Source organism: Peromyscus eremicus, chromosome 4 (assembly GCF_949786415.1).
Source record: "Peromyscus eremicus chromosome 4, PerEre_H2_v1, whole genome shotgun sequence".
Classification (NCBI taxonomy): domain Eukaryota; kingdom Metazoa; phylum Chordata; class Mammalia; order Rodentia; family Cricetidae; genus Peromyscus; species Peromyscus eremicus.
In genome coordinates, this window is record NC_081419.1 from 47889447 (window position 1) to 47902466 (window position 13020).

A 13020-nucleotide genomic window follows, 5' to 3' on the forward strand; every position below is an offset into this window, starting at 1 on the left:
TGCTTCGTGTGTGTGTGTGTGTGTGTGTGTGTGTGTGTGTGTGTGTGTGTGTGTTCGTGTGTTCGTGTGTTTGTGTTCGTGTGTGTGTGTGTGTGTGTGTGTGTGTGTGTGCTCGAATTGAAAGCAAAGCCACTACTACCAGCTCTTCATTTGTTTGAGACAAGTTCTCACTATGGAATCGAGCCTAGCCTTGAACTTGCAATGTAGCACAGGCTAGCCTCAAACTTGAGATTCTTCTGCCTCAGACTTCTAAGTTCTGGGATTACAGGCCTGTACACCATGCCTTAGAGAACGTGTGTGTGTGTGTGTGTGTGTGTGTGTGTGTGTGTGTGTGTTATGTGTTACTGTGTGTGTGTGTGTGTGTGTGTTATGTGTTACGCACATGCATGCAGGTACACATGCCCATGTGTGCCAGGAGAGCAAACAGTGCCCTGCTCTATCACTCTATGCCTTATTCCCTTGAGACAAGGTCTCTCAGGGGACAGCAGCTAGGCTGGTAGAGCAAGCTCCAGCAATCCACCTATCTCTGCCCACTCAGCATTGGGATCATAGACGTGCCTGGCCCTACCCACCCCACCATGCCCTTATAGAGGCTGAATTACATGACTGTTTCATACCTGAATAACACGATAGCCCAAAATTTCCAAATGTCGCTTTTTCATAGCTGATTTTCCTTTTAAGTGAGGAATGTTTGAACAATAGGCTCTTACATCCAAAAAGTCTAAAGCAATCCTACAAAAAATAAAAATCTTTACTTCCAAAACCAGTAACCACAAGCCCTTCAGGGAAAAGAATGTATTCGTATAAACTAACAAAGGCTAAATGACTATAAATCAGTACAAAAGGAGGCTTTTTATTTTGTTCATTCTCTGAGACAGTCTCAAGCAGCCCAGTGTGGTGGTCTGAATGATTGTTCCCCAGTCTCTCGAATTTGAATCCTTGGTCCCCATCTGGTGGCTCTATTTGGAGAGGCTTGGGGAGGTGTAGCATTGCTGGAGGAAGTATGTCGCTAAGGGTGGGCTTTGAGGTTTCAAGAGCCACACGCCACTCCATTTGCTCCCTCGGTCTCTGCCTGTGGGTCTCTGCCTGTGGTTCAAAATGTGAGCTCTGAGCCGCTCCGGTGGCCATACCACCTGCTGACATGCTTCCTGCCTTGATGGTGATGGACTCTTGTCCCTCTGGAACCGTAAGCCTCCTTGTCTAAGGTGCCTTGCACACGGTGTTTATCACAGCAATAGAAATGTGACTAATACAGGCTAGCCTTGAACTACTGACCCTCTAGCTTCTACCACCCAAGTGCTGGGAAGACAAGCACACGCCACACCCAGCTCCAAATTATTTTCTACTTAAGAAATTAGTAACGAAAGTCAAACCTTTCCACTTAAAGAAACTATATAGCAAAACATCTCCTAACGCTCGTGAGTTTGTTTGTCCAACATGCACTTACGAGATAGATTCTTCCATAAAGAATTTACCCATAAAGTCAAAGCAACAGAGCTATGGTCTGAACGGATGTGTGAGCACAGCAGCAACACAGAAGTGACCAAGTGCTCTCCCAAGCAGAGAAGCATGGACCACAAAGAAGGAAACCCTGCGCCCCTGGCTAAGGATAACCAGGTCACCGCTTGGTCACGCAGACTGGCCCATGTGAAGGAAACTGACTGGTGGAAGGTACAAGACAGACCAACGTATAGAGACGCATGGTGTGGGATGTTTGGGTAGCAGGTGCTAAAGCTACCGACCTAATGACAGAGGCTGTAACACAATGCCGAACAGAACCGTTCAAACACTACCCCAAGACGAAAATGTCAATTACCTCTCAGACTCTGGTGGGAGCCTTGACTCAGCTCTTGAAGTATTTGACTCCCAGTATATTCTCGATGATTTCCTTGGAGTGATGCTACGGCTTCCATAAGGAAGAGGCTTTTTTCGTTTATCCAAAACGCATTCAAAATCTTATTTGAAAAAAGAAGAATCAATAGTATAAATTAGGTAAATTCTAGCAGTCAAAAATTTAAGTATATTTTAAGCATATTTATTTATATTTGTATGTACACACATGTATTTAAAAGAGCAAAAAGAACAATATAGCTCCCTGATTAACCAACTCATTTTGTAAGGTATTGTTCAATGGTATTTTTCTTTGAAAATCAATAAATACCAAGCAAGGATTAATGAACTACAGCACATAGCTGGCTACACTTAGCACTGATCTAAGTCAAATCATATCAAAGAGTTTTGCTTTAAGCCAGGCATAGTGATGGATGCCTGTAATCTCAGCACTTGGGAGGCTGAGGCAGAAGGATGACAAGTTAGGATCCAGCTGAGCCAGACTGCCTCAAAAAAAAAAAAAAAAGTTTTACTAGTACATTTTAAGTTTCAAAAAAAAGTTTTATTTTAGCATCTTTAAGTCTCTCGGTCACATCTGAGGATGCTAAGACAGCACATCTGGAAACCAGGACAAGCCTTCCTATATGAACTGCATGGACAGGAACTAGGTTGACATGGACTGTTTTTTGGAGACAAAATGAAGCAATCAATGTAGAAGGAACGGTACACGCAGAAACTCGCTATTCTGGCCTCCCTTATGGATGCTAGATTTAGGCAAGGAGAGACTGGCAATGGTTACTGAAGTCGGCAGGGCAAACCCTCATGAGGGAACTGTCTCACAGATGAACCAGCCTGAAGAATATTACAAACCCACTCATGAGTGATCATTTTTGATACGATGCACTAAGAAACAGCCACCTGTGAGACAGTCTGGCCAAAGACAAATTAAAGCTAGAATCCAATTAAGCATCCACCTCTAACTGCTGGTTTACCAGAAAGGTAAGAGCAACATGACCATGTCAAACGACGCCAAAGGGTTCAATCAGAAGAGTCTAGATGACAAAACATTTTCCCATCAATTGTAAGAGGGGAAAAAGGGAGAAAAACAGAACTGAAAAAAAAAAAAAAAAAGACAAATTAACCAAATGCAACGTTTGGATCCCAACTTGAACAAATAAATAAAAAAAAAAAAAGTAAGAAACAACCATGAAGGCTATATAATATTAAATGTAAATTATTCTGCTTTTTCATTTCTGAGATGGGCTCTTGTTATATTGCTTAGCTGATTAAGAATCCCAAGGCTCAAGTCATCCTCCTGCCTCAGCTTCTTCCATAACTAGACTACCAGTATAGGCCACAGCTCCCAGCCTTATTCTGTGTGGTGGTTTGAATGACATGTTCCCTATATTCTCAGGCATTTGAATACACGGTCCCCAGGTGCACTCTTTGAGGAGGTTTAGGAGGTGTGGCCCTGCTGGAGGGAGTGCATCCTTGGGGGCAGGCTTCGAGGTTTCAAAGCCTCCTACCACCTTCCATGCACTCTGCATCACTTCCTGCCTCAAGTTCCTGCCATGACTTCCCTGGATGACAGACTACTAGCTGTAAGATGAAACAAACCTTTTCTCCCCAAGTTGCTTTGGGTCGTGTTTATTAAAGCTAGAGAAAGCAGACTGGGGGGGCTGGAGAGATGGCTCAGTGGTTAAGAACACTGACTGCTCTTCCACAGGACCTGGGTTCAATTCCTAGACCTACATGGCAGCTCACAACTGTCTGTAACTCCAGTTCCAGGGGACCTGACAGCCTCACACAGACATGCATGCAGGCAGAACACCAATGCACATAAAATAAAAATAAATTCTTAAAAAAAAAGAAAAGAAAGTTAACTAGGACAGATGGTCTCTTTAACCCCCAATGTGATGGTATTTTTAGGAGGTGATTCATTCATGCGGGCAGAGTCCTCATTACCTTAGAAGATGCAGCAGCCTCTCTGAACAGGAAAGCAGCAGGAGAAGAGCAGCAGAGGCCACACTTCCCCTAAAGTCCTGCTGTGTGCTTGGTTTTGTTTGGTTGGTTTTGAGATAGGGTCTTGCTCTGCGGCCCAGGCTTAGCTAAACCTCCAGAGAAGCTGGGGTTATGGGCATGTGCCACCATGTCCAGGTTGGACAGAATCTTGTTTTTGTTTTTTGGTTGTTTTGTTTGTTTTGGTTTTTCAGTGTAGCCCTGGCTGTCCTAGAACTCACTCTGTAGATCAGGCCAGACTCCCGAGTGCTGGGATTAAAGATGTTCGCCACCACTGCCCAGCAAGAACAATGTTTAGTGAATCTGAGTCTGGATTTTACTTAGCACTGATGAAGATTAACTTTATTTTTTTTTTCTGAAAACAGCAATATTGATGGTTATCAAAGGTGGGCCATGGGAGTGAACTTGAGAATTCATTTTATTTTTTTGTCTACTTTTGTATGTTTGGAAATTTTCATAATAAAAATTTGAAAAGAAATTATAAACCTGGGGTTTGAGAGATGGCTCAGTGATAAAGATCACGGAAGAGCACTGCAGAGGGCCTGGGTTGGGTTTCCAGCACCCACAGGTGACTCACCACCATTGGTAATTCCAGTTCCACGGGATAGGGCTCCCTCTTACGGTCGATGTAAGTATTAAGGCTATCCTGGGTGCACTTTCACAAATGTGGGCAAAACGCTTATACACGTAAAATAAAAATAATCTTTACAAACAATTGCAAACCTTTCTAAAGTCCCAGTTAATTAGGAGACTATTCAATTGAGTTCGGTCCAAAGGAGCTTCATGTCCTGGTGACTTACCCACTATGTGGTAATATGCTGAAAGAGTGGAAGCCTTTACGCATCTGAGTCCTCCAAGGACTTCCGCTAGCATTTTACAGATCTGCTGCTGTGCTCCAGTCATGACACCAATATCTTTAGAAAAATTATGAAAATTAAAAGCCATCCTAACTCTACAAACTGGAAAATAAATTTTTTTACCAGAGCCTCAGGGCTGGCCAGGTGGCTCAGCAGTTTTGTAAAGGGCTCGCCCCCCAGCCTGAGGTCCCCCACACCACCCCAAGCCTAAGGTGCTGTTTGGAAGGAGGAACTGACTCCAGAAAGCTGTCCTCTGACCTCCACACTCGCCTGTGTGTGCAACCACTGGTGCACACAGACGTAAAGACAGTAAGAGCCTAATGCAATCCGTGTGGAAAAGCTCAAAATTCAATAGGAGATAACTGCCTGCTCGCGAGCGGTCGGTGTTCTAGGTAAGAAATTCCTGCAAAATGAATCCCACTCACAAGGGTATTTAACAAGCCACAGTCCCTCCTGGAAACTCTGGCCATATTGAGATTTAATGGTGATAACAATGTATTATCTAATAATCTGTTCTGGAATTAACTATACTCTCTTCCCAAAAGAAAACAAACCTTTGTTATACTGTCCTTGACAAAAGCGATCATGAAACCACGGGATCTGAAACTCAGGGCATTCCAAGCAGACTGCTCTATTTAACTCCATAAGGCGAAACTGGACCCTTGCACTTAGAGCTGAAGGTAAAACTGAAATGAAAAACAAATTACTAATGGATTTGGATAGCCCAGACCTAACAGAAACTTCATTTCTTCATATCATGACCCCCACTGCTGGTTGATACTTTAACTCTTACATGAGAGAGTCACTTCATTTGTGAATGCTCACATCTTTAAGTTGATACATTCTTTACCGTGAGAAAGTCACTTCATTTATGAATGTGTCACATCTTTTTTTTTTTTTTGGTTTTTTTGAGACAGGGTTTCTCTGTGTAGTTTTGCGCCTTTCCTGGAACCCACTCTGTAGCCCAGGTTGGCTTCGAACTCACAGATATGCGCCTGGCTCTGCCTAGTGCTGGGATTAAAGGTGGGCGCCACCACCGCCCAGCTGTGTCACATCTTTAAGTTGATACATTTGGTAACATGTTTAAGATTGATTTCTGCCAGGAGATAATAGCACAGTCCTTTAATCCCAGCACTTTAATCCTAGACAGATCTCTGCGAGTTCAAGGCCAGCCTGGTCTACAAAGTGAGTTCCAGGATAGCTAAGGCTGTTACACAGAGAAAAGCTTTCTCAAAAAAACCAAAAAAAGAAAAAAAAAAAAAAAGGATTTCTACATTTTGTGAATTTTAAAACTACATTTAAAAAAAATGCTACCAAGATTTTTCATTGACCTTCTTCCATATTTTGGAATTTATCATAAGAAACAATCCATGGTTCATGTGTAACATTCGTTATTTGTAATGAATCGGAAAACTATAAAATAAGAACTAAGAGTCCCAAGATATAACTAAAGTGGCATGCCCGAAGTTCACGCACAAGGCCCTAAAATCAATCCACAGTGCTGCTTTTTTTAGAAAAGGAGTTCCTGGTTTCAGATAATGGAGGTTTTATTACAGCTATATAATGATATGCCATGAATCCAGTAAAAATATGACATCAAAATATTTTATTATATGGAAAGTTGTTCAGAATATAGTTCAAAGAAAACAGCAACATAAAAAATAATTTAAAGGCCAGGCGGTGGTGGCGCACACCTTTAATCCCAGCACTTGGGAGGCAGAGGCAGGCGGATCTCTGTGAGTTCGAGGCCAGCCTGGGCTACCAAGTGAGTTCCAGGAAAGGCGCAAAGCTACACAGAGAAACCCTGTCTCGAAAAAAACAAACCAAAAAAAAAAAAAAAAATTTAAGATCTCCATCCGTTTAAAAACATACTTTGATACGTAAGTATTTATATGAGACCAAAAGTAAGACACAAAAGAAGTTCTTCAAGCACTCGGGGTGCATCCTAGTTGGTAGAGTGTGTGGTTAGCATGCAAGACTCTGTGGGCTCTATTCTTTCCAAACAAAAGAATTAAAGGAAGGAAAAGAAAGCACCGCCCATTGAAGGGAGTTTTACTTGGTGGTAGAATTAGTGACAGTATCTAACTTTGATATCATTTTCTGTGTTTTCTGCAGTTTCTATAATAGTCATAATTTTATATTTTTTAAGACAGGATCTCAATAAAGTCGTGGCTGGCTTGGTCGGCTTCAAACTTTCAACCATCCTCCTGCCTCAGCCTCCCAAATGCTGAATCCACGGATAATATATATATATATTTATTATATATTATATACATATTGTATATATACGTGTATTATATACGTACTGTATATTATATATATTTACAAGTATATTTGCATATATATATGTATACACACATCTCCACCCTCCCATCCTGGAGATGAAACCCAGGGCTTAACAAATGCTAAGCAAGCATTCTATCATTAAACCACCCCTTGGTCAATCATAAACTGCTTTTATTAACAGGACATAATGTCCCAGGTGGTGGTGGCACACACCTTTAATCCCAGCACTCGAGAAGCAGAGCCAGGAGGATCTCTGTGAGTTCGAGGACAGCCTGGCCTACAGATCGAGATCCAGGACAGGCACCAAAACTACACAGAGAAACACTGTTTGGAAAAAACAAAAACAAACAACAAAAAAAAACAAAAAACAAAAACAGGAAATAATGTTATTAGCCTTTAAATGCTTCAGTATGGACACAAATGACACTTGCATATAAAATACATTTAATAAATTCTAAAAATAAAATGCAGATACATACTTTCAAGTTGAGAATCTAATCTGGCTAAGAACTCAATGTTAAACATTTTCTTTAGTAGATCTTCTGGAAAATATTCAAGTGTGGCCAAAGAAAAACCAAGAAACACTAATGTAACAGGATCCAATGTACCTAAAAAATAAGTTTAAAAATTATAATGTACAGCTGTTTCACATATACATATAGATAAGCTGTTCAGCTAAAGCTAAAGTTTTTTTAATGATAAAAAAAGAAAATAAATCATATCAACACGCACTCACAAAATTTATATGATTATAAGTCAACATTAATTCTGGGGTAGGGACAGAGTAAGAAAGATGGACAAGAGAGAAGTCCTGTTGACCCAGGCACGGTGGCACATGCCTCTGATCCCAGCACTCAGGAGGCAGAGGCAGGAGGATCTCTGTTTGAGGCCACCCTGGTTATATACTGAGTTCCAGACCAGCCAGGGCTACACTGTGAGACCCCGTCTCAAAAAATTAAAGCAAGCCAGGCAGTGGTGGCACACGCCTTTAATCTCAGCACTCAGGAGGCTGAGGCTGAGGCAGGCAGATCTCTGTGAGTTTGAGGCCAGCCTGGTTTACAGAGTGAGTTCCAGGATAGCTGGGGCTACACAGAGAAACCCTGTCTATAAAAAATTAAATTAAATAAAGCAAAATAAAATAAAATAGTGTGGGGAATACTGTAGCAATGCTTGTGTTTCTTGATATCTCAGTACTTTTCCCTTGGCAATTCAATCTGTGTAATTCAACTCTTATACCATGAATGTTACCTTTATTATACTTTAAAGGTTGTAAAAACTGCTTCAAAAGAGAAAGAATCCAACACACAAGGACAATGATCTGTGAGAGTAATCTCAGTCTCTGGATACTAGAGTCTTTCTCAGAACGGATTGAGTCCTGGGCTGAGCACCTCATATACATGAACTCATTCAACCTCACCTCTGTCTACAGCAGGACCAGGTCCCAGCTCCGCCTGACAAATGAGCATCTGGCAGGGAGACACTGAGGGAGAAACTGTCCAAGGCCGCAGAATTAGCAACTAACTGCAGGGAGGGGGTTAACTCGGAAGGGGCAGTGCCCGGACCCATGTGCTTCCTGCGGGTCTCCAGACCAGGCTACCCACACACCTGTGCTCAGACCTCATCTGCCCTCCTTTACCTGCTACCTAGATCACAGTGGGGGACGATGCTTGAAAGTTCTTCACCTGACTTGCCTCATTAAGAGACATTTCTCATGCAGGAGACAGGACAGACTACCATGACCCACTGGCAAGACAATTCTCAGGAAGGCCAGAAACAACAAATTCAAAGTCTTTACAGGTGTGGTAGTACACAGCTATAATCCCAGCACTTGGGCGGCAGAGGCTGGCAGATCTCTGGGTTCGAGGCCAGCCTGGTCTACAGAGTGAGTTCCAGGACAGCCAGGGCTACACAGAGAAACCTTCTGTCTCGAAAAAACAAAAACAAAACAAATAAACAAAAAAAATCCAATTTCTAAGTCTCTGTTTGAGACCATGTGGAAAAGGTGAAGCTTCATTTCTCTCTGGTTGTTGACTTATAACTAAATGAGCCAGCACGTCAAACCTCAGCTTTAGGTTTGTCTTTAGGAAGTCTCATCTTCCACATACAGCTTTACTACTAAAAAAGAACATAGCATTTGCCATGCATGCATTCATGGCCTCATGCATTCACACAACAGTACTCTTTTACTTGTCTGTTAATGGACACAGTAGTATTAGACACTCTCTGGCTGATAAATCCCACAAAATACAGATAGCCCATTAGTACAGAGTCTCCAGGTCTATATAAATATACCCAATATGGAGTCTAGCATCTTGTAAGGGATGTGAAGCTCCCAGTAAGCACCTGCGGGTCTATATAAATACTCCCAATATGGAGTCCAGCATCTTACACAGGATGTGAAGCTCCCCCTGAGCACCTGCAGGTCTATATAAATACACCCAATATGGAGTCCAGCATCTTACACAGGATGTGAAGCTCCCCCTGAGCACAGCTGTTTGGCTTATGACTTGGCACCAGGCACAGCCAACAAAGACTAGTTCCTGGCTGTCTTTCCTGCCTGAACTCTACTACCCAACCTCCCTGTCCCCATGCCTGACAAGAATCTGTGACTACTGAAGAAAGCACACATATTCCTACCACAGCTCCTGTTCCGTTCTCTCCCGCTGGGGCTCTCTCCCCTATCCACTGGCCATGTCATTTCCTCACTTCATTCAATCCACAGTTGAAAATCATCTGCAGGGAGAGTTCCTGATCAGCACTTGCTCCACCCCAGTACAGCCCACTCCACTATGCTCCATCCTCCACACCTGCAATAATGTTCAAGAGTACTTGACCTTACAGATTCGTACATCACTATGTCAGTGCCCTTCATACAACACAGGAGTCTAGCATTTCCGTTCCCCTCACACACAGGAGTCTAGCATTTCCGTTCCCCTCACATAACACAGGAGTCTAGCATTTCCGTTCCCCTCACACGACACAGGAGTCTAGCATTTCCATTCCCCTCATACAACAGGAGTCTAGCATTTCCACTCTCCTGCATCCCAGTGCCTGGGACAGTACCTGACAAGCAGCAAGTTCGTGTCTACTGCTGACAACAAAGACAGAGCTGTGAGCCAGACAGATCAGCTCTAAAACTGCCAAGTCATATGGACAAGTGGGATGGGTCAATCCAACCCAAAGTAATTAGGACCCCAAAAGCAAAGAGAAGGAAAAAGGAAAGAAACTCCCAACCTCTGCTATCTGCTTCCAATAGTACAAAGGCCTACTATTTTTTTCCAGTACTAAAACATTATTGGAAACTTTTAATAAGAGACACAGTTGTCTCCAGCCGAGCAGTAACCTTTCAGACAATTTATAAACATCTACAAGCTCTTAAGAAATGTTTACTTTAGCTGGGCAGTGGTGGTGCATGCCTTTAATCTCAGCACTCAGGAGGCAGAAGCAGGTGGATCTCAGTGAGTTTGAGGCCTGGTCTACAGAGTGAGTTCCAGGACGGCCAGGACTACACAAGAAACCCTGTCTTGAAAAACAAACAAACAAACAAACAAAAAAAGTTTACTTTAAAAAAGCCAGTAGGGGCTGGAGATATGTCTCAGCAGGTAAGAGCACTGGCTACTCTCCTGGGTGACCCAAGTTCAATTCCCAGCACCCACGGTGATAGTTCACAACCTTCTAACTCCAATCCCAAGGGATCCGACACTGTCTTCTGGCCTCTGTGGACACCAGGTACAGGCATGGTGCATTGACACACACGCAGGCAAAACACCCATGCAGTAAATAACAGTCCGTACTTGTAACTTCTAACCCATTGCTCCAGCCCCAATTTTGGGCCATTTTAATAGTTGCTTTTTAATTTATTTAAAATTGTTATTTTATGTGGGCAGATGTATGCTTCAGTAATACAGTACAATATGCTTTGAAATAGCTGGGGGTGGGGGAGCAAGCAAGAGATAAAGCAAGCCGGGCGGTGGTGGTGCACGCCTTTAATCCCAGCACTCGGGAGGCAGACCCAGGTGGATCTCTGTGAGTTTGAGGCCAGCCTGGGCTACCAAGTGAGTTCCAGGAAAAGGCGCAAAGCTACACAGAGAAACCCTGTCTTGAAAAACCAAAAAAAAAAAAAAAAAAGAGAGATAAAGCAAGTATGACAAAGCAGTAACATTACCAAGTCTACACAGTGGCTATACTGGTGTTCCTTGTTCAATTCTTACATGTCTCATATTTTCAGAGAAATGGATACTTCTCTTGAGACAGGGTCTTTCAAGACACAATAGGTGGGGAGGTAGGTGGATGGATGGACGGATAGACAGACTGACAGACAGACAGACAGATAGATGTCCATCCCAGGCAGCCTTGAACTCACCTCTATAGCCCAAGCTGGTCTCAAACAAGCAACCTTCCTGCCTTACCAAGTGCTGGTTTTACAAAAATAAACCACCACACCCAGTTTTAAACATTGTAGTACAGGATTTCCAGTTATTATGAACACCCAGTTATTGAAGGCCACTGTAACAGCTCTTAGCTCACAGATACAAGAATCTACTCATTCATTATAATGCCAAACACTTTACCTACCTACATAAGAATTAAGGCGCTGGACACACGCTCCAAAAAACTCATCCCTTTGAGGTGGATCATAGTTCAAAATGCTGAATGGAAGAATAATAGCATGGATTGAAAAAGGATGGATCTGTATTAACAAAACAAAAATTTAGTATAAGCTTCCGCAAAATTAATTTTAATCTACCATTTTAGATGAAGTCTTTCTAACATGCCTATAATGAGATTATAAACATATCACTCATTAACTTTTGCATCCTGCAATGATTGATTTAAATTTGTGCCTATCAGTAACTATAAAAATGTTAGTACAGAAAAATAAATCAGCCAGCCTAAAACTTAATTCCGTTAGGTGAAAATCCCTCGTGTTCCAGGTTCCACACCACTCACTGAAAATGGACAGGAAGCAGCCCCAGTTAGTTCCATGTCATCAGCGCATTCATCAGAATAAGCACTCTACAGACAAAGAAGTCCCTCAGTTCACAGCCACCAGCACTGTTCTCCCATACATTTCTGTCCTTTGGTATTTTTGAGTCAGGGTCTCACTCCATAGCCCCAGCTGGCTTCAAACTCAAGGTCAATTGCTGAGACTACGGACATGAGCTATGACACCTGGCAGTACTGGGGACTGGCCCTAAGGCCACGCATCTAGACAAGCACTCTACCACTGAGCTGTATCCACTTCGTTTTTCATCTGTGTGTTCACTCAAGTCATCTAAGCATCTGTCGGGCACAGAGCTAAGCAAGTAAGACATTTTTATGTTCATTTGTGAAAAATACTAGCTTCTGAACAAAGACCTCATCCTAATACACAGACAACAGTAATTTTGTAAGTACCTTCTCCTTTGATCCATAAAGGAGCTTTGCCAACGTAATTCCAAAAACAAATACGCACTGACAACTTAGGAATGCTGGTGTCAGTGAATACCTTAGCATTGTCTCAGTCTTCACGCTTATCTCACACTTCTAATGTGTGTGTGTGTGTGTGTGTGTGTGTGCGTGTGAGATGTGCATATAAGTGGGTGTGCCACATCCCACATCCTCGAGTGTAAGTCAGAGGACAGCTTTGTGTAGCTGGTTCTCCTTCCCATGTTTATTACAAGGACTCTGAACAGCAGACTCAGGTCCATCAGACTTGCATTGTTGGGAGGCAAGTCTATTTACTTGCTAAGCCATCTTTCCAGGCCTATAATTGTTTAATTGTGATACCCAGGATTATAAAGAAAAAAAAAAGAATATTAAAAATTGGTTATTTGCTACCATGCAAATAAGCCTAATATTCTAAATATTGCCTTCCAATTAAAAAATTCTGACTTCTGATCTTAGCTGGGCATAGTGGTGCATGCTCTAATCCCAGCACTTGGGAGGCAGAAGCAGGAAGATTTCTGTGAGTTTGAGACCAACCTGGTGAGCCACATAGTGAGACCCTTTCTCAAAAAAATGAAACAAAAAAGCCTCTGACATCTTA

At 42.5% G+C, this 13020-nt stretch overlaps 1 protein-coding gene across 1 annotated transcript in view; it reads right to left on the minus strand.

Moving 5' to 3' along the window:
* Fastkd1 (FAST kinase domains 1) overlaps window positions 1-13020 on the minus strand; it is a 28992-nt gene that overhangs the window by 3438 nt on the left and 12534 nt on the right. The window contains exons 8-13 of the mRNA XM_059259179.1: window positions 11568-11682; window positions 7472-7600; window positions 5261-5392; window positions 4650-4763; window positions 1817-1955; window positions 618-732 (exon numbers count right to left, since the gene is read on the minus strand). Coding sequence (XP_059115162.1) covers window positions 618-732; window positions 1817-1955; window positions 4650-4763; window positions 5261-5392; window positions 7472-7600; window positions 11568-11682 — 744 coding nt within the window. The remainder of the gene's footprint in view (window positions 1-617; window positions 733-1816; window positions 1956-4649; window positions 4764-5260; window positions 5393-7471; window positions 7601-11567; window positions 11683-13020) is intronic.